This window comes from Leptidea sinapis, chromosome 45 (assembly GCF_905404315.1).
Source record: "Leptidea sinapis chromosome 45, ilLepSina1.1, whole genome shotgun sequence".
Lineage (NCBI taxonomy): Eukaryota > Metazoa > Arthropoda > Insecta > Lepidoptera > Pieridae > Leptidea > Leptidea sinapis.
Genome location: NC_066309.1, coordinates 3854248 through 3876652, shown reverse-complemented (window position 1 = coordinate 3876652; position 22405 = coordinate 3854248). Strand labels below are relative to the sequence as shown.

Below are 22405 nucleotides of genomic sequence, written 5' to 3'. Positions count from 1 at the left end.
GCTTTTATACTATGTCGCAAGTAAAATTATAATTTCGTGACCATTAAGGGTGTCTGGCAATGAATAACGTGATTTTTAATAATATTGTTAAGTTAATACCGATATAAAAATAATAAATCGCTCTTTATTCTTTGATGTATTTAGATCGGTATTTTACACACCTTTAGTACCGTTTACCTGCCAAAGCCACTGCAACCCAAACTCCATAATGGACCATCGTTCTTACTTCTTACCTGTGTTGGTGAGCATGCGCTGACAAACTTTCAGCTTTTATAAATTGACGTAGGTCTGGGGTCCACGGGCTCTTGCTCTATTACTAATATACGCTTCGTGTTAATTCACATTGAAATAAATCACATCATGTTTATTGCCATGGTGACCATGCATCAAAAGTCGACGTCAATATTGTTATCTTTGATCGTTATACTGTTGTTATGTCTCCCATACGACAAACGTCCTCTTTTATATAAACATAGTTGTAGATTGAACAATTTACAAAAATATTTAGAACAATTGTTTTTTTATGAACCGGTATAGCTGTGAGTCAAAACAAACCTATCAACATTTTTAAAATATCTACACAAAATGGCTGGTAAATTTGGAGGTTTCGATGAGGAAGAAGAGGACGTGTTAGCTCCGAAAGAACCACAAGTAACTTCGAATGATCCTGGAGAACGGAAGATGGCTAGGGCACTACGAATTAAAAAAAGACAAGAGGCTTTGAAGAGGTATCTAATTAACTCTTTATCAAATAGATCAAACCTTAAATATTGTAGATGAAACATTAACCGATAGAAGACTTTATTTTATTTGAAAATCAATTTAAACTACGTTCATAGAATTTTAAATAATTGTTTAATGGAACCGGGAATCGAACCCGCTACACGAGGTACCCTGTAGCTTTATCATACCATTCGAAAGGCTTCATCATAAGCCTTATTTTATGCTTCATAGCATCAGAAATAAAAGCAAGTCTATGAATTCATACTTACATTTGACGTAAAATTTTGCTTTTGCAGCTTTGCAGACATCTGTTTTTTTATGGCAGACGAACGGGTCATCTGATGTTAAGTGATCACCTCCGCTCACGCTATCTGTAATAATATTTAATAGGTATGTTGAGGCAACGGGCAACCATTTTATACCTTCATGTTTATCCACCAGAGATATAGGCATAACAGAAAATGAAATTAGGCGCACATTTCACACTATTTATACATCGAAGACCTACTGAAAAGGAGCCAGGGAATATATTGTATAATTATCAGGCCTGTGGCAAATGTACACCTAACACCCGTAATCTCCGATTTCCACAAACACAGTTGGAGTGATATGTATGCAGAGGCGTATTAGATGTTGAGAACGCACTTGGCAAGCCTGTCTCGCGGCCTTATATTATAGTTTTTAATGGTATTTATACAATAACTAATAGGGGAAAGTGGTCACCATTCGTACGCGGGGCACATTCGTACAGTTAGTTTAATAGATAAACTAAACGGTACACAAACGCGCCTTTGCTTGTGTACATAGCCATACCGGCCGCCATGTTGCTAGCGAAGTTTCGCGCCAGTCACACTCAGGTGTATCAGCTGAAAATACGTAACGTGTTTTCGCGCGCGGTAAGTAAATTTTTTTCCTATGTTTAGTTCGTAATTGTGAGTAGAATTGTTAAGTTTTTGATAAAATGGTGATGATTGATTAATGTTAACATTGTTTATTTTGAGCTATAATTGTTGTATTTCTCAAACCAAATTAGAATTAGTATAAAGTTTAATTTTAATTATGTGCAAGGGCATGGGGTGCATTCGAACAGCCATACAGGGGGCACATTCGTATACGAATGTACCCCTTTAGATTTTATTAACCATTAGTATCTCAAAATTCACTTATAATGAAATAAACTAAAGTATTACCATTTAAAATTATCGCGCACACAGCACAGTAACATAATATTTTTCGTAATAATAATAATAAAATAACGTTGGAAAGCACATACAAGTTTTCTCCATGGAAGAAGAGGCACTCATAAATGACTATGTTACTAATTGTTGCAAAATGCATTATGGGCTGACGACAGTACAAATTCGGAAACTTGCCTTCGAATATGCGAAAGCGCGAAAGAATTTAAAATATCACGTGAAATGGGACGAAAATGAAATGGCTGGCTTAGAGTGGATGCTTACGCATCATACAGGATACGAAACGCCAACAGTCTGCGAAAGCCAGAAAACACTAGTGTTGCTCGATCATTCGCGTTTAATAAGAAAGCAGTCCAAGAGTTCTAAGTTCTAAGGCTGACATATTTGTTTCAGTAAGCATATTCAGAAACACACACAAAGCTCTAAAGGGCATCCGATTTGACTACTATGTCATAATCACTTTTTTCTTTTGCAATTAATTTAAATAATTATAATGTGCAAGAAGTTCCAAAGTAACAACCAAATGTATAATTACCTACTAAAGTAGGTAATTAACAATAGTAATATATATATCAAAATAACAATGTAGTACAGTCTATGACAATTTAAACTTAAAAGTTTAAATTGTCATAGACTGTACTACAATGTCATACTGATTGTAAACATGTCATTTAGACTGATTGTAAGTCTTAGAATTATCAATAAGTAAACTAACGATGAACTATTTTACTTTTGTTATTTTTCTAATGAAAGTTTTATCGACTATGAACTAAATCACTTATTTTAAGTTAGTTCATTGATAAATAAATGTTTAAAAAAAAATTAACGACTTTAATCGGCTTTTTAAAAACCCTGTATGAATCTACCCCATGGCGTACGAAAGTACCCCACCTACTGTACGAACCTACCCAATAAGTGGGGTACGTTCGCACATATATCTTATCGTATAAAAATTGCTATAACCCCTTAACCTTTTGACATAACAGTTTCAGACTTTTTTGGAGCAAACTACAATGTATTTGTTACACTTAGGTACATAAACTAGATAAATTCGACGATTAATTATAAAGTAGAAAAATAAAATCTAAAAAGTGTACGAAGGGTAACCACTTTCCCCTACAGGATAAAATGTGTAAATCTTCAGATATCTTATACAATGTTTAATCACAAACGTCTCTTTTTAACGGACTTTGAAAAGGAGGAGGTTCTCAATTCCATTGGTATTTTTTTATGTATGTGCATTATGATTTTCGTAATTCTTCTTTAGTTTGATGCGGAATGTTTTCCATTTGGAATGTGGATGATGTTAGCATAGTAGAGTTTTCACTTAGTTTGTTTAAATTATTATTATTATTAACCCGTTACCTATTATTATTAACGGCTACCTGTCATTTATAGCTAACAAACGTTCTGCACGATATTTCAGTGTGAAATAGGGGATTTATATTGTTTAAGGCACGCGAAACCTTTTGTAGGCGTACCCATAGGAACTTAAAAAAAAATAATATTTAATATATAGCAATAAAAAGCAACGAAATCTTATAGTTTACCTGATTAATGACATTAAATAGTAAAAAATGAAAAAAACCGACTTCAAAAACTCAAAAGAATAAAATAACTTAATAGGGCTTTAATTTAATACACCTCCTAAGCAAATCTTTTACCTTTAACATTAATAATACTACTATTTGTATGTGCTACCTATTGATAGGTTTGAAGTCGGTGCCAGGCCAAACGTAATAGCAGGTACCTACACTCGCCACGCGTGACTTTTAGCGGGATAGCATCGTCTAAAACCAAATAACCCCTAGCGGGCAAACACCGACTTAAATCCTATCAATAGGTAGCACATACAAATAATAGTAGTTTATTATTATTAAAGGTATAAGATTTGCATAAGAGGTGTACTAAACTAAATCTCTATTAAGTTATTTTATACTTTTGAGTTTTTGAAGTCGGTTTTTTTTAAATGTAGTTTTTTATTGGTATAAATTTCTATAGAGATGAAAAATCTTTGATATCCCTCTTATCAATCCTAGAGCGGAACAGACATCTGAAGAAACTTTCAAAGAAGAGGAACCAGGTCTCATAGAGCAAGCCACGTCTGCAGCAGCCGAAGAGTTGCAGAGACTTGCATTAGAGGGCGCTGCTAAAGTTACAAATGTTAAAGTTACGACTGATGAGAGGGAAGTCATTCGACGAGCGTTGTTTGCTGATACCACTCGAGGTACCTGTAGTGGGACTTATTGTACCTGTTCTTAGAAATAAGCTAATATAGACTGTTTTAAACATTTTAACTTGCTCCCAACTCAACTCAATCTTTACATAAACTTGTTATGCCTACTACTCGGTTAAGTCGAGTTTGTAAGTCTTTTATTGGGCGATGTATATTCTTTAAAAACATGATCCCAGAAAGAAATTTAAAAGAATTGTTAAAAAACTTTGCGTGGTAAAGGTATATTACATTATAATATAATGGTATAATTGAGGTATTCAAATATCATAACATAAATGATTTTATTAATGACACCAAAGACTGCGAATGAAATGATTTATATATAAATATTTTTATATAAAAAAAGCCCGCTGAGTTTCTTGCGCCCATTGCTCAGGTTTGAGGCATAGTACTATTTTGAATGGGTGGTAGTTTTTGACGTTCAATAAGTGATTTTAAGTTCTATTTTGAATAAAAATACTTACTTGAATTTGTATTTTACTCATCCTGTTTGATAATTTTGAATGCTTAGATAAACAATATACCTATTATACAGCTTACTTACTATCACGTTGGTAGGTACAATACGGTTGTTGAATTATGTGGCTACACATCTCAGGAATGATCGGGGGCCAAATATTGTAAATAAAACAGTTCTAAATACTTACTTGATTTTTTATATTAGAGAGGCAAACGGGAACCTTCCCGTTGAGCCACTTAGCTCAACTGACGGAAAGTGAAACCCATCCCGCCATGTCAGCCGTAAGGGTATGAGTATGCTATACCTTGAAGGTTTCTATTACTACAGATGGCATCTCCACTCATAAATCCATCATTTAGAATATTTTCTTGCCTTTATGCAGTTTTGACGACAGTGACAAAACACGCGGATTTCTAACATATACTTAGGTATATTATGTTTCCACAATGTAGCTGTGCGGAGCAAAAATATTTTTCTAAAACGCTCTAGTCATCACAGTGGTACCGGTGGATTTTCGTAGTCGGACTTCAAATTCCTTGTGATACGAGGTAGAAGAAGTAGAGAGACCACACATCTCTACGCACGGCAAAAAATAAATCGATCGGAGGCACAATCGTCGATGATTCTAGAATCTCTTAGATATGTGTGACCACACATCTGAGGGGCCCTGCCTTGAAGTGAAAAAAGTACTTTAAATTGGAGAATTGGCTGACTTTGCGCCTTTTTTGTTGCTAGCTTATAGACTTGATCTATGGCCTTTATAGCTATTTTCGTAAACGTAATATAGGTATCTATGTATGTTTTTTAGCATACGTTTAAGCTTATGTATATGAAACGATTCATTGGGTCGGGCCGTAGCTATACAAAAGTAACGTATTTGTATATATGTAGCGTGAAATAATAATAGTTGTTGATTTATCTATCAGAATCCATCGATAAAATTGAAGCTGAAGCTGCCGAGGCTCAAACACAATATGAAGTTATAAGTTCTAATTGGGATAGGATGCTTGCAATAAAGGACCCGCTTGACATAGACGAGGCTATCGGAGAACAGAAGAAGAGGTGTGATAATCTTCTAGAGCAAAAGAATAAACTTATTGACGATTTGAAACAACAGCTTAAACGAATGGATGAGAGTTATTACGAAGATTTGGAGAAACAAGTACGTTATAATACTCATTATGTGCGAAAAAACGGAGCGATATAAGAATCCGAGGGTCATTAAGCTTGAAATCATAATTGAGATATAAATTTTCATTCAATTAATTGTAATAATTGCTGGTTCTAAATTCAAGCCTACGATTATATTTCTATCCACCTAATTAACAAACCAGCATTTATAGTCATTAAAATAGTAATGTCATAGGATATATTATGAAGTGTCTTACGGTCGCTTTCTATATTGGAACTAGGGTTATTATCATGACGACCGCATAGCCGAATGGTTAGTGACCCTGACTGCTAAGCTAGAGGTCCCGGGTTCGAATCCCGGTAGGTGCAATCATTTATATGATGAATATGGATGTTTGTTTCCGAGTCATGGATGTTTATATGTATTTATGTAAGTTTAAGTAAGTATATTGTATTAAATATATCGTTGTCTTGTACCCATAGTACAGGCCATGCCTAGTTTGGGGCAAGATAATTTGTGTAAAAGTGTGTCAATATTATCAATGTATCATTATAAACCAGATTCTATGTCAGCAGTCAATCGTTCCTGAATCTGAATCTCATTATGTCAATCTTAATTTCTAAATCCCATTAAATAACAAAATCATTTTAGAAGAATTGAAAAGAGATTGCGTTCAACTGACCGATTATTGAAATGTCAAAACCTGAAAATGGATTAATGTCAATTTCAAATCGTCGAGTTAAAATTTCAATTAGAAAATCAGCTGCTAGGCCAACAGAGCTATTGTTGAGGTTCCTGACAATTTTTCTCAATGATAGTGATAATATTATGGATATCGTATAATATTTTTCAAAAGCACTCACATTATGTGTTTATTTTTACATAAATATATATATAATAGGTAATAACCTTATATTAAATATTATACCTACCTACTACTATATCATATTCTGATATTTTTCAGGACAACGACATAAAGGAACTTTCAGGAAGAATTGAGAAACAGATAACAATAATGCAAAGAGCTTACGAAAAGCAACTGAGTCTAATCGAGTATGCCATAGACATAGAAAGAGAGGCCATGGTGGAACACAATAATAAGAGGTGGGAGGCACTGTACAAGCAGCGAGATAAGGAGGAAGTTGCCCATTTGGAATATAAATTTGAGCAGGTCAGTAGATACATAAATGTCGCAGAACTCCTTTTAGACTTTTCCTCTCCGATTAAATTTGCATAGCTTGCCTGTTCATAGTGGATTTTATGAATAAAACATCTTCATATAAGTATACAGAACCAGGATCAATTTGTGTATTCCTATTTCCGGGTAGTACCGGGTAATTTACCAGCTTTTTGGTATTCCAAAAAGCTGGTAAATTTGTTTTCCGTCAGTCGTTTTCATCACGGCACTAGAAACGTGATCTGTTTGACTCACACATTGAAGGCTATTTTTGATTGTGTTTCTAGCAAATACGATATATTAAGTACTTTCTGACAAATGTATAAAAATTTCTTCAACTTACGTAGCACATACCGACTACTTAAGTTTTTAGAATAATTGTGCTTCTCTTTCTAGCTTGAAGAATATAAATTAGAGGTAGAAAGTATAATGTGGGATCATCATTCAAAATATAGGGAAGCTAAAATCGAACTTGAGTCTTTAATTCAAGATTTGCAAAAGGAGTTGGAGAAATTGAAAGCGACATGTCTCATAAATACTGAAAAAATTGGATATAATTACCAGGTGAGTAATTTTACGGTGAACATTTTTCGCCAAGAAAAAAAGACTGGGACTCTCCTCTTGTCTGTGCTTCATACTTAATAATATGCATAAGAGGCTTCGATAAATGGCGTGTTTTATTAAATTACACCTATGAGTTCCAACACTCACTTCTAACATATCTCCCGAATAATTAAAAATTGGCTTTGATGACATAGTCCTAAAAATTTAGTATGTACCTAACAGCATCATACAATTGTTGCTGCTGTTGATGCGACTACTTATTATTTATATCATGATTATTTTGTCTCAGCAAAATAAAATCTAATCACTTAAAACGCCGAATTGTCATACCTAATTTACGCACATTATGTCTACTATGCTATTCGGAAGTATAGTCTCCCAAATGAAAATAAAGATAACACCTTAGAAACTGGTCAACTTACTGAAGTAGTAGTTTTAACCACACTTCTCAGTGATATATTTCACTACTTTTAGTTTTGCCACTGAAATTTCTATTTATTTTTCAAAAGATGGGACTTGCAAATTCATAGGAAATTTCTCTTGTGAAGGTATTGAAAAAAAGGGAGGAAGAAAATGTTTTTGTGAAATCAGAGCAGAAGCGGAAACTTAACAAAATGTCGGACGTGGCTAATAAGCTTCGCGCGAAAATTCGCAAGGCCGCTTCAGACGGAGCTATTGAAGAGATCAAAGCTGACGCCGAAGTTGTAAAGCTAATTGAAGCAATGGCAGAGTTGGAGAAAAAGTCATATCAGTTCTCCTATGTCAATAACTACAAGTTCACACAAGTGTGGCGTATGTCAGCGGTGGAGTGTTCCAACTTGGCGAAGGAGTTAAGGCAAGCAGAAGTAGCACTACATGCGCACATCCTGGCTGAACCACCGCCTCCACCCCCTCCGCCACCACCTAAGAGCCCGTTTCATAAACCTGGTAAACTTTAAATTTTTTTATGAGTCATTGGCATCTTCTGCAAAACGATCGAACCGAAAAAGTCAACAAGTGCTGCCCAAGTCTTAACCTCAAACTTATGTTTTACTTTCTACACACTTTCTACGTATTTTTAATTCATACGCTGATTTTAAGCAGTCGTTTATTGTGAAATTCAACGCAGGTCTCGAATACGAACAATTTTATCATATGAATCTCATATTATTTTTTTTTCCAGAAATATCAAAACCAACTGTTACAAAGCAGTTAGCCATTGAAGGTGATCCTAATAATGCTGTAGGAAAAGACAAATTGGTAGGTTATGTAAGCGTTTTTGTGAATTTAGAAATTTATATTATTATTATTGTAATTAATCTATCATGTAGATATAATGTAGATACGCCACATTCTACAATTGGTCGCTGACAACACTGGGTTTTTGGTCGAAGATCGCCTTCTGAAATTGATTGAAAAGTACGAACTGACATCGAGAAATCTCTGCACGCTGGACTCCATTTTCATGGTAATTCATTACTATTTATTAATAATATAATATAATTAATAATATAATATAATTCATTACTATTTATTAATATTATTAATAATACACTATACATGATTTTTATAAAATACTGAATTTTCATTTGTGATTTTTTTATCTTACTCTTTTTTGAATTAAGACGTCAATGTTACCCTGTTTGGGGTGGAGTCTGCATAACTATTATATTAAGTTTTAAAAGAGCTCAATGAGCTATTCTTAAGATAATCCGTTATAAACCTATCCGATACCCAACCAATCTGCTTGACTCAGAATGGCAAGTTCTAACGGTCCGGCAACTTTTCATTCTTCGGAGTACATATACACACACTCATTTATTTTTTATTTATTATATTTATGTGACATTTGTCGAGGAATCACTGACCCCGAAGATACAGTTTCAACTAGTTTCGGGGTCGGCAAAATCGTAACTATTTGTTACAATTAACATTTTATTGTTAATGTAAATAATTATCAAGTATTTTATGATATAAGCATTGTATATTTTGATATTTAAGTTTGAAAGTTTGTGTTTGTTGTGCTCTGGTGTTCACAGTCGGCGCAGGTGGGGGTCACTTTTAGTTTAACTCACGGTTAACGATTTAAGGAGCCAAGCATGGCTCACTGTTTATGACTTGTGAATCAAAATTGGTTACAGTAACCATAGAGTCGCTTTCCTTTTCTTTCCTGCTGTATCTCGGTTAAAAGTTGTTCTGCTCTCTAGCACGCATTGTTTCACTATATGCTAGAATACTGTATATTTTACGTATTTATATTAAGCAGTGGGGACAAGCGAAGGTACTGCTACCGTTCACTGTCTACCGTTGTAGATTGTGATACATGCTTTCAGTCTGTGACACCTGTAATACCTACAGAACATTAATTACATTAATTTAATTACCGTAATTACTTTATTAAAATTTAAATGAAGACGATGTGGGATTCGAACCCGTACCTCTGGGGTTAAGTCCCAGCTAGCGCTCTTAACAACTAAGCCGACCGTCCTGTGTCCGTCGTTTGAAAATATGATGCCCTCAAAATATAATACCCACAATATATGTAGCTATTGCTAATTGTTCATGGCTAAAGCTAAATTTGTTTATGGGCTAAATCAGAACTCATTATTACTTATTTAAATAAGGTATACCAATAAGTTACATGTACAATAAATACTATGTTTACTAATAATTTTACATATCTTATATATTTTAATACATAACTTAGTTAAATATCTAACTTATAGTAGGTACTTGTACTATTATATATTATTTGCTTATTGGCACCTTAACATGGTGTTGATGTTAGGTTAGATGACGCGATACCGAAAATAATTTTCATTTTAGTTTGAAAAATGCGGAGACTCTTATTTATAACTCATGTTTTATTTGTGTTTTAGGCTCTGGAGATTCAAGCCGAAGAGGATATTGAATTATTATGTAAAGTATTCCTTAACTACGCATTTTGTCCCATATGTGTTGGGTTCGAAGGGGCTTCAGATATTGTGGATCCAACTTTCGCAGTAAGCTATACATACTTATTATTGCAAATTTTACCCGCTTTATCCAAAATTATTGAAAGAATTATTTGCGTATTGCGTAAACTAAACGACTTGTCGAGTACTTACAGAAAAATAAGTTCGTAGCTTCATCACAATACGATTTTTGACGTGAATAATCTACGAATGACTTACGTAAGTCCATAAATTTACAGACTATATAGTAAGAAACATGGAAAAAAAGCTATATTTCTAGATCTCGCTAAGGCTTTTGACATTGTTTCAATTCCCAAGCTCCTACATGAACTTAATGACCTAGGAATGCGTGGGACTCCATACGATCTTTTTCAGAGCTATCTTATTTGTCGCACTCAACGTGTTTAGATAGAAAGTGTCACTAGCGATGACTTGTATATTGAATATGGTATTCCTCAAGGAAGTATTCTAGGTCATATTCTATTTCTCATTCCCATAATTCTGTTTCTCAATCAAGCGACTAACATGAACCCCCTCTCGAACGCAACAATCATGTCGTACACCGATGACACTGTTTTACTTTTTAACGCTAACTCTTGGACGGATGCCTTCAAACTGGCTTCGACAAAGTTGTCGACAAAGGCGCTCCAGTCTGTCACCAATTCTGCCAATATGCTTGTTTTTCCTCAAATCTTTTGACGGTACGCCGCTTTTTTGTCTTAAGCCCTAAGCCCTTAAGCCTAAGAGGAATGCCTCTTAATAGCCCATGATATACGAACAAAACACAGCGGTTAGTCCACTATTTTAAGAAGAAATGAGAGAATGATATTTTTCTGGGTGTGCCGGCCCATTTTGTAATCACCTCACCTCTTGTCAGTTGTGTAACGCAAACTCAATTGTAGATAAAAAGCATGCATTTTCTTATATAATTACTTATTGCGGCCCGCTAATTATTTTTACTAATATAAACTACCGATCTAAAGCATTTTTATCGTTTACTCAAACTCGCCCAATTTACTCTGCTGTTGATTGTTAAGCTAATTTGAATTTCATTTTTAGATCACCGAAGCAGCAGAGGACAGTGTATCCCACCATGCAAGTATGAGTATTAAATCTGGACGTGGAGGTACATATTATGAGTACATTACCATATCGCAGAATACTTACGTCTCATTTACACTGTCAGGCAAACAGCTCGTAAACATCAGCTTAGAATATTATCATTATTAAAGTTGTACAATGAATGCGAATAAAATAAATTTCCAGAAGTTGTAAAATAAAATCATATCTTTCTTATTGTATGTAAATAATTTAATGATATTAAATAAACGTTATTTAATTAAACTATGCGGTATATTAATATCGTCATTGGTTTTAAGTATGTTATACCTTCTTTATTGCACTACTATAATTCTTTCTGCAACGTAAAATAGCAATACTGTACGAGGAATATTTTTTTAGGATTTTTGTTTTCTAACACACTTTTTGTTACAGCATGATTACTTTTTTTTATGAATTATTACTTTACGCTTACGTGTTTATATTGCGTATATTTTATATAATTTTAGGGGAACGGGGCTCAGTGCGACAGCGATCCAGCGTGGCAAGGAGTGTGTCGGCGAGCACCTCGCGTTCCGCTCATGTTGGATTCAGGTCAACTCTTACTGTCTTATTCATAATGACACAGCGGAGATTTAAAACATCGCTAATAAACGCTTTTTAAAAAATGGTATTCATAATCGCATATTAGAGCTAAAACGCTCATTATCTCTTCGATAAACCTTTCCGCATCGGACGTGCCCGCGGGCACTGGTAATTCAAAAAACAATGAGAGCGGCTGTGCCGCGGGGCACTCTTTTACCTCATCCAGTTTTCACCCTTATTAGGTGTACAAGATGGTTTATTTGCCTACGCAGTTATGAACGAGTGAATTCCCAAACACATTTCGATCCGTTACGATTCAAGGCCACCAATATTCGACGTCATAGCTTTACGGACAAAGCACTTATGTGTCCACTTGTTCCCGGCCGGCGCAGCGAGCGGTCGTTATCAAGACTTTACACGAAGATCGTTCTTTGTGGAGATTTAAGCTTTATTTTATAATGAACATATACTATTCATTACAAAAACATAAAAGGAAATAAATAAAACAAGTAATTAACAATAATAACAATATTTATTTTAAAATATACCTATTTTTACACTTTTTTTCGAATGAAAAGTCTGTGTGAAATAAAAAAGAAAGACAATATGAATAATTTATACATGGTCTTATAGCTTGTTTCAATAGCTTTCAGTTACAGTCACTCAAATCACCCTAGTTATAAGTATTTTATAACTACACGTAAAATAATACACACGGGGAAAATGCCGCGAAATTGCCGGAAGCTTGCCGATCTACAGTGTACAGCGAGATCCGGAGCGCGCCGATCCGGAAAGGTAAACTTGACGTGACTTAGAGTAGCCAGGACCCTTCTATAAACCTATTTAAAGCACTCGAACGCAAAAAAACATGGCCGACATCGATCAGCTGTTCGTTAAATAATGTCATAGCTTCCCGCTCAAAGTTGTTGGATATCCGTCATAGATTGACAACCTGCAGACTTCAAAACTTAGATTTTTGAAGTTTTTAATTATTCTGACATCGAATTACTTTGACTGACAAACCATTAACATTGAAAAGATGTCTGTTTCCATTGACAGTTCCTCATTAAATTAGTTAAAATCATGTTTTTTTGTACGAAATGGCAACATTGCGTACTATAGGGACGTATTAGTTATGGGAGATTTATCTAACAAATATGAATAAGGAATTTTATCGAACGTTTAATAGGCTTTAAACACGTTTTAACTAATATAGCTTTATACCTTGGAAAAGCGTTTTATTATGAATAAGGCAGTAATAATTAAAACCTATCGCTTTAAGTATAAATTATCATTGACTTAACTCAGTGCCGGATTAAGCAAACGTGTGGCCAGTAGCAAATTCTTTCAAAGAGGCCTCGGTCTATATTGGAAATAGTCGGTCACGAACGAGGATTATCTTGGGAAAGTTGTATCGTTTCACGTTTTTCTGACATCAAGTGAATTCTATATACTATCCCCCTTATTCATAATAGTCTGCTAACTTAAAGCATTGCTAATTCTCACTCTGTCTTCTTCTATTGACCTAAGTCAGAATGAGAAAAAACACTCCTTAGCGGCTGTTTAAAGTTAGCGGACCATTATGAATAAGGGGGTACATCTTAATAAGTTTCACTCAAAACATTACGCTCAGGCAGAGAAGAGTCCAGTCCAGAAACTCACGGGTTAAAATATGTGGGGTCCCAATCAATTGCGCGGGGCCCGTAGAGTACTCTTGCCACGTGGTTAATACGCCTTTACTACAAATTATAAAAATGTAAATACAATATGTATTGGCAAAAAAGAGTACTTTTTTGCCCAATTTAGAAAAATTTTAATTTAATATTAACGTGAGCTTCCAATAAGCCTCAATTTAGTTGAAAGTTGTACAAATAATTATCTAATTCAGTATTTTATTTTTTCCTGAATGTTAGGGTTTGTAATCGATTACAGTTTGATATTGTTCATAGATGTCGCCCTAAGCCATCAAGGACGCATTATCTAAGTTTATTATAGAACTGTGACCTTACTTATTATGTAACTGGTGAATATACGATTGGTACGCCCCTATTAAGTGTTTTAATACCTTAGTTAGTGGGATATTTTTGGGATATGTACACTGAACGATACATACTATAATATTATATGAAATATTTATCAAATAAAAGGAACCCTGGCTTATATCACTTTGCTAATAACTATTAAAAAAAACATGTTTTTCTATTTTGCAACTGTACTTTATTTTTTTAATTTAGTATTACTAAAATTTTAGCTATTCTGGTTTATGCGATACAACCCGCGGACAGAGTTTGTCCCTTTAAAAAACAAATAATAAAAATGTTAATCATAATGTTTATTTTGTATATTTTTTTAATTTCATAGTGCTACATCTTGCACGATGGTACGGAACAATGTCTTGTATCTAGTCGGACTTCCACTTTACCGCGTAATTAGTGATGTTTTACTGATCTCGGTATATAAAACTTTTAGGGGTCACGAGCTGTCTCCGGAAGATCAAGCTCTTATGGCTGAAGCGGATGAAATAATGCAGAAGTGTCATGATGCTCGAAGTAAGCTCTGTCGTATCTATATGCAGGCTAGCGAACTCTCTAAGAAAAATCAATTCACTCGATTGTATGAAACTTGCAGTCATTGACAGATTGACAGATGACGGCTATAATATTGTAAAAAAGGACATAGCCGAAATCCACTACGTTTTAAGCAACTGTTCGCTTTAAAACTTAGCCGGATTATACTTCGTAGTCAATATCCATACTGTAATTACTACTATTTCTAAACTAATGTCAAATCACTGCACGTTTGATACTAAACTAAATTTAAATTTTTACTTCTATTTTCAGTTCTAAATTTAAAATGACAGTAGGTAAGTTACGATCACCTATGTCTACATTCCCGTGCAGACCTTAAAAATAGAAATAACAGCTCTCTAGAGAAACACAATCGCGATAGCAGAAGTAGGGTAAATCAGAAAAATATAAGTATTGTATTGTATTGTTCACTGATATTTTGATTGTAAGTAAGCTATTGAGAAGCGATCACCTCTGTTCTTTCTACTAGCTGTGTTGAGTTGTGTGTTAGTGGTAACGCAACCATTATTTTATGGCCATTCGTGGTTTACATACTTATCTATTACAGGGAATCTGGAAGAGTGAAAGACCACAACATTGAATACAATTTATCAATAAACAATACTATAATTCAATCTCAGCAGGATGTTGCTTCTGCTTTTGAGAATTTTTTTTCTGACATTCCAGTTTCTATCACAAACACTCTTGTCTCCTCCACCAGTATTGCTGAGTCACTTCTTCTGGAAAATGTTAAAGAGTGCCAACAAACTTTCAATTTTAGTTTTATTAGCCCTGGAGAAATAATTATAACTTTTAAGTCTCTCGACATGAAAAAAACTGCTGATATATGGGGCATTTCTGTTAAAATAATAAGTTCAATAATTGATGTCATAGCACCATATCTTGCAATAGTCTTTAATAATTGTATTAGTCGTGGCGTGTTTCCTGACCTTCTGAAACATAGTAAAATTACATCAATATTTAAGTCGGGTTGCTCTTCTGACTCTTCTTCCAAATAACTATCGCCCTGTGTCGGTTTTGCCGACCCTTAGTAAAATTTTTGAAAAATATAATTTTAAGCCAAATGCTTACTTACTTTAACTCTCATAAGTTACTTCATTTGAAACAATTTGGCTTTACTAGGGGACGTTCAACAACGCATGCAGGTGTTGAGCTGATCAAGAATATTTTTGATGCCTGGGAGGAATCGCAGAATGCACTTGGCATCTTCTGTGATTTATCTAAAGCTTTTGATTGTGTTCAACATTCAAACGCTGGTCGGGAAGCTATACCACTATGGCATAAAAAGAACTGCGCTCGATCTTCTGACTTCATATCTAAACAATAGAATTCAGAGGGTTGACGTGAATGGCAAGAGATCTCCTGGGACTCTTCTCAGTATGGGGGTACCACAAGGGTCTATTCTTGGACCGTTCCTCTTCCTTATCTATATAAATGATCTTCCTAATCTTATAGAGAAAAAACATAAGGTAGTATTGTTTGCACTTCACTGATTTTCAAAGTGAAAGGAAACCAAGCTATGTATGACGAAGTGAACGATATTTTATCTGACATCGTGTACTGGTTTAGCGCTAATAACCTATTGTTAAATAGCAAGAAAACTAAATACATTAAATTTACCGTACCAAATGTCAAAAATGTAAATGCAAATGTTTTGTTAAACGGAGAGGTGATAGAACCGGTGGAATATGCTATATTTCTTGGCATAACTCTAGATTCCAAATTACAATGGGGCCCCCATATTGAAGGATTGGCGAACAGACTTAGTTCTTGCAGCATACGCGGTAAAAAAGATTAGACAATTAACTGACATAGATACCGCGCGACTAGTATACTTTAGTTATTTTCATAGTATTATATCCTATGCTATATTGCTATGGGGCAACGCTGCCGATATTAATACAATATTTATGCTGCAGAAGAGGGATATTCGCGCTATTTATAACCTAGGTCCTAAAGAATCATTGAGAGCAAAATTCAAAGAAATTAACATGTTGACTGTTGCTTCTCAATATATTCTTGATAATGTAATGTATGTTCATAGTCACATAAGTGAATTTGCCAGAAACTGTCAAAACCATAATGTTAACACCAGGAGCAGACATAAACTTATGATGCCTACTACTCGGCTAAGTCGAGTTAGTAAGTCTTTTGTGGGGCGATGTATATGCTTTTACAACAGGATCCCAGAAAATGTTCAAAACAAAAGTATAACGTTATTCAAAAGAATTAAAGAAAGTAAAGGTTACTATAACATAAATGACTTTCTTAATGATACAACAGATTGGGAATGGAGTGATCGCCCTTTAGTTTCAATTAGGTTTAAACAAAGCGCTCTGGAATCGTCACTACAAATATTTCATTTAAAGTACTGAATCTACCATACTATGTTCGGAAAAGTAGAGCTCGTGAGAAGAACAAACAAGAAACTCAACGGCCATTCTTTTCTTTAAATAGAGTATTTTACAATGGCTGTAATATACATAACAAATTAGTTTGTAAGGTGCTGCATCCAAAATGAATCGTGTTTAAAAATAATAATTAATTTCATGAAAATTAATAAAGATTATAGTATATTGGATGCATAAACCTTTAGGGCTTGAAATCATTGCCCGTGTAAGGATGCTTGGTGAACATGATGGTCGTGATTACTGTCATAATTAGTAATCACATCCAACAAATACAATGATTTAACTATAACAGGTGGTCACCACAAGCAGCAACCGTTCACGAATTGACGCATGGACCAGTCATCGTTGCATTCGCACATATTTAAGTGTTAGTAGGTACGCCTTTGCTAATTCCTTTAAGTGTTTTATAATTTATGTATATGTTTGATTGACGCGAGTTAATTCTACATTTCGTTGTATTTTAATACTACTGATACATAATACTACTAATTCCTTACTGGATAGCCTCTCTGTAGAGGCCGCCGCGCGTACTTACGATTTCAAAGTTTTCGATACCTACACGGGGAGTGAGACAGGTCTGGTAATATACCGAACTCGTGATGTTTTTCATTAGTTAGTCATAGACAAATTGTCCTTATAACATGTACTTATCGGAAGTGAACTAGACAATATTATTGTAGATTCAGTAGCAGTGCCGGAAGCGCCATCTGACGGCGGCTCCGCTCGACGAACGGGCACGCGGGGTGTGACGGTCGCCTCGCAGCCCACCGTCGTTGCGGGCACCAAGAAAAATAATCCATTTTTATGTGCACGTGAGTGAAACTATAATATTCAGACGTGTAACCTGGCAACTTTACCAACTCCTGTTGAATTTGCCGAGATCCGATTTAAGGTAAAATAATTTATTACGTCAAAGCTGTTTCTTTTTTTAAGTTTTCCAGAATTTAATTTTAATTAAGACCAGAATTCCCAGTTAGGAAAAAAAATTAAAAGTAAAATTTCTTTTTTGTATGACAACCCAGCTCTCATTACATAGCAATAATTTTTGGCGGTTACTTTTTAATATTGGTTATAATAAGTGAGTGACTATATTATATATTTATTAAAAGAAAGTAGCCAAGTTTTACGCATGTTTATTATGGTGGTATTTATAATATTAACTTACTTTATCATTACAATCGTAATTAACTGGTGTTCGTATTTTAATTAAATTAAATTTTCTCGAATTAGTTAGTTAGCTAGGTTAGTATTTATTACTAACCTAGTTTTTATTTGAGATGTCCGTCGATGATGATGTCCGCTAGGACATAGACGATACCTTCGATGGATGCCACGATTATATTTTTCTTCGCTTTTTTCTTGTTCTTGTTGGGGAATTTTAAATTGGCCTTACCAACAGTTCCAGATTTTATGTTGTTTTTATTATATCTGCCACATCACTATCATCTTATCTACTGCTTAATGAATGAATTTAAGAATTTTAAACCTACAGGAAATGTTTAAAGCAGAGCTCAAAATCAAAAGGTTTGATATAAAAGAAGTTGTATTGATGTTTGACCTAAAAGGTTTGTTTTAAAACTTCTAGTGGGACACAATCTAGAAATCGAGCCAATGCAAGTGTTGTCTGCTTTGAACGAGTTCATGTCAATGTTCGTTCCGTCAGAAAAGAAAAAGCTCTACGAAATTTTGTAAGTAAAATTAGCATAGTACATAATCTACTTATTTGACGGTAATCGCTATATATACCGGTCGGTAAGCTCCGTAAAATCTTCTCGTCCCAAATACTTTATTTTCAACCTGTGTGTGTATCCAGTGATGACTTACGGTACGCAGACAATGCGACTGATGAGAAAGCTCATGGTCGCTCAGAGTGCAATGGGGAGGGCTATGCTCGGAGTTTCCCCAGCAGACCGAATCAGAAATGAGGAGATGTAGGAGAATCAAAGTCACTGACATAGCCCACATGATTGCAAAACTGAAGAGGTAGTGGGCAGGGCACATAGCTTAACGGACAGATAGACGTTGGGGCACTAAAGTCGTCGAATGGCGACCACGTTCCGGAAGACATAGTGATGGTAGGCTCTCCACAAGATGGACCGACGATCTTCGATGGTTGGATGAGGGCAGTGCAGAACCGATTGTCGTGGAGATCTTTCGCGGAAACCTTTGTCCAACAGTGGCAACTTCCGGCTGTTGATGATGATACTACTGGTATGTGCTATTTTAAATGTTTTAATTAAAAAAAATCTCAAATCGAAATAGAGACATCGGCAACAATATTCTGCATCAACATTGATGTTACTGAGATTGATGTTCTAGAATATGGGCTTATAATAAGAGCTGGACCATAATATTATCTAAACAGCAGTTTTGGAAAAGTTCAAGTAAAAAGAAATGCAAATATGCAAAGCTGGTATAAGTTAAAGAAGGGCATGACTGTTTCAAAAATTATGTATTTATTAGTGTGAACAAAATTGAAACACTGGATTTAAGTTATTTAATTCAAAAATACTTATAATGAGTGCAATTCAAAGACATGTGTATAATATTCATCATTGGGACACATAGTTACATTGCAGATACCTATACGTTTGTCATCATACTTCGTTTATTACAGGGACAATTTAAAGCCACCAGATTTTACAACCACCTCCCGCATAATGAAGCCAGCAGATATAGTTTCCTACTGGTCACAATGGAGGAACGTGTACACATTCGAGAAGGATCGATTTTGGGACGGTTTACTTACAGGGCTTAACCAATATCTGACTATCTTACAAGGTGAGCATGTTGTACTCTAGTAACAGCTTCTTCCGTTTGATCGCATACGACGAAGAGTGGCTCGAATCATCGGCAATAAAGTCATCTCCGATTGGCTTGATTCTTTGGCGTTGTATGATTTATTTACTTATTTAATAGTTGGGTTTACCGGTGATTTTACATAATTAATATTTCTTAAACTATTTACATTATGTGCATAGGTCATGCAAAATCATTTAAAGGTAAACACTCCATGCTAATTTCGCTTATCAATAAAATCTAAAATGTGTTAAAAACAGAAATGTGTTAAAATCAGAAAGATCTGCAATATCGTAACAGTTGAAACATTTTGAAATATATTTAGGGAAACAAATAACAGATATGGCCTCTCTCTGCATCTTCTACCGCATCTATCACGGGGAGTGTTCAGAGGAGCTGTTTGGGTTAATACCAGCAGCCTAATTGCACCACTGAACATTACGTTTAAATGCAAAATTATATCCGCATGATGTTTCCACTTTGTGGAATCAATTACGGTTCTGTTACCAATTGCAGTTTTCCCAATCCGATATACCCAATTTAAAGGTCGGCAACGCGTCACTTGATGCATGGATGGTTACCTCACAACGTTCCTCCACGTTGGCCTGTTGCCGGTATACAGCCCCCTCTTGTATAAAAATATTATTATATTAGGTTACTGACCCGGCGACCCGGCGAACATTGTTCCGCCTTAAAGGCAATAAGCAGATTTTGGATTTAATTAGTTTCAATATTTTAATAGGATAATAAATATAAGGAAATAAAAAAAATCAAGTTCGTTAATGATTTTTTAATGGCTGTGTATTTTTTGATCTTATAGTTGATAGTTAGTTAGTTGCTAGATAGTTGTTGATCTCTGAGGTTTTACTGGACGATTTCGTATTGCCAGCCGATCCGTTTTACGGGCTGCCTCGCATTACTTTTGTGATTCATAGCACGAAGTCGATCCATACTAACGCGGTTCTTTTCACCTGCAATTTCATGTTCTTCTTTAGTCTTTCATTCGCAATATTTCGAATCCTAGTTGCATTACGTCTTTGTCGGGAATAATTTGATCGTCTTGGTTGTGACATTGTTAATGATAATATCGGCACAATAAGCTAATAGAAATTCGAAACAAACACACCAACCAGTCAACTTGAATAACATGACGTACACTGTCAGTTGTATCGTGAAACTAACAAAAAACTTCATTGAATTCTTTCTATTCTCGAGATGTCATCAAAATGTCAATCCATACAAAATGTATCAGAAAATATTTTTTTTATAATAATATTTTTTCGTGATTTGTTTGATATTTTATTACTTATTATCCTATTCCAGACTAAGAGAAATCTAAAAATTCCAACAAAAGAAAAATTGGTCTAGCCGTTCTTGAGTTATAAACGGTGTAACTAACACGACTTTGTTTTATATATATAATAGATGTACCTAAGCAGAAGTACTTTTTTACCACTTGCAGCTGAGAAAAAATGAAATAGAAAATAAAAATGACACAGCGAGGTTTGATAATATTTAAGAATGTAAAATACGAATATGATTAACTCAAATTTTGTATTGACTCCACTTGCTCCGATAGAAATACTATTGACCTCGTCTTATCTGAACAATTTATTGTCGCAGACGTGATCGATAGTACAGTATAATTATATTATTATTTGCAGAACGTGAGCGAATACACGACGAAGTCGTTATCCTGCGTAAGAAAAACGTTGCGCTACGTCGACTGATAAGGGGCGGGTTACCAAAGCTACCAGGATCAAAGGCGAAGCCCCAATATATGCAACAAGCTTTGCCCTTATTTACTGCCGCTGTTGAAGAGTTTCAAAAGAATAAAATTGATGCACTACCACCCATATAATTGTTTAAGTTATTTTTGTTAAATATATTTTTTTATGTTCATATATTTATTAAATTATTTAGACTTCAGAAAATGTTTTGTTTAATTCTAATGTAATGATAAACCCTAAAATTACATATGTAAAGAACAGCAGCGATCGGAAGAATGAAATGTGAAAAAATGAAACTCCCTTCTCATTCGCTTTCGGTGAACCGTACAAATTAATGTTTCGTTCGTTACCTTTATTTTGCTGTCGCACCGGCATTACAGTATCGATCAATGTTCCGTGCATTGTAAAGTAAATTGCACTTATCAGGTTTATTCGGTGGTCCTGTCAGAGCCATTTAAGATGACATTTTATGTGTTTAAGGTTTCGTACATGTAAGGAAACCATCGGGAACCCTGTTGCTATTACCCCGCTGTCCGTCTATCAGCGGGATGTGTTTCATACATCGTAATTGTTTAACAGCTGAAATATGAAGGAAATACCCTTACTTACTCCTTCGCCTATGAAACCATGATGAGGAAAAAATTTTACAAAAGTGTTTAAAATGTATTAAGAAATGCACAGTGTTACCTACAGTTTCGTACCTACTCGTATATCTTGTACTCCTGTAGTTCTAATAGAACAAAGTTGCAGGTAAGAACTCACTCCACAGAATATAGAATTGTAGACCTTTGAAAATGATAAAAACTGAAAAA

The 22405-nt window shown here is 34.8% G+C and overlaps 1 protein-coding gene across 3 annotated transcripts; it reads left to right on the top strand.

The window, feature by feature from the left end:
• Window positions 1-443: 443 nt before the first annotated feature.
• LOC126977454 (dynein regulatory complex protein 1) lies at window positions 444-21791 on the top strand. 3 transcript variants are annotated; one of them, XM_050826251.1, is made up of 16 exons: window positions 444-728; window positions 3959-4146; window positions 5542-5777; window positions 6712-6918; window positions 7321-7488; window positions 8037-8415; window positions 8651-8727; window positions 8810-8935; window positions 10347-10469; window positions 11481-11547; window positions 11990-12074; window positions 14535-14614; window positions 17745-17876; window positions 18650-18752; window positions 19682-19845; window positions 21528-21791. In XM_050826251.1, the coding sequence occupies exons 1-16, from the start codon at window positions 586-588 to the stop codon at window positions 21722-21724; spliced, it is 2475 nt and encodes an 824-aa protein (XP_050682208.1). In that variant the 5' UTR covers window positions 444-585; the 3' UTR covers window positions 21725-21791. The 3 variants fall into 3 exon arrangements, with proteins under 3 accessions (XP_050682208.1, XP_050682210.1, XP_050682211.1); XM_050826254.1 differs by lacking the exon at window positions 444-728 and adding an exon at window positions 1481-1619; XM_050826253.1 differs by lacking the exons at window positions 19682-19845; window positions 21528-21791 and having other exon boundaries at window positions 18650-18756.
• Window positions 21792-22405: the final 614 nt, after the last annotated feature.

Bases quoted from the DNA above. Each gene is read 5' to 3' on its own strand.
- LOC126977454 (XM_050826251.1), top strand. From the start codon at position 586: ATGGCTGGTAAATTTGGAGGTTTCGATGAGGAAGAAGAGGACGTGTTA. The intron at 729-3,958 runs GTATCTAATTAA...TATCAATCCTAG, and splicing joins AGACAAGAGGCTTTGAAGAG to AGCGGAACAGACATCTGAAG. The intron at 10,470-11,480 runs GTAAGCTATACA...TTTCATTTTTAG, and splicing joins TTGTGGATCCAACTTTCGCA to ATCACCGAAGCAGCAGAGGA.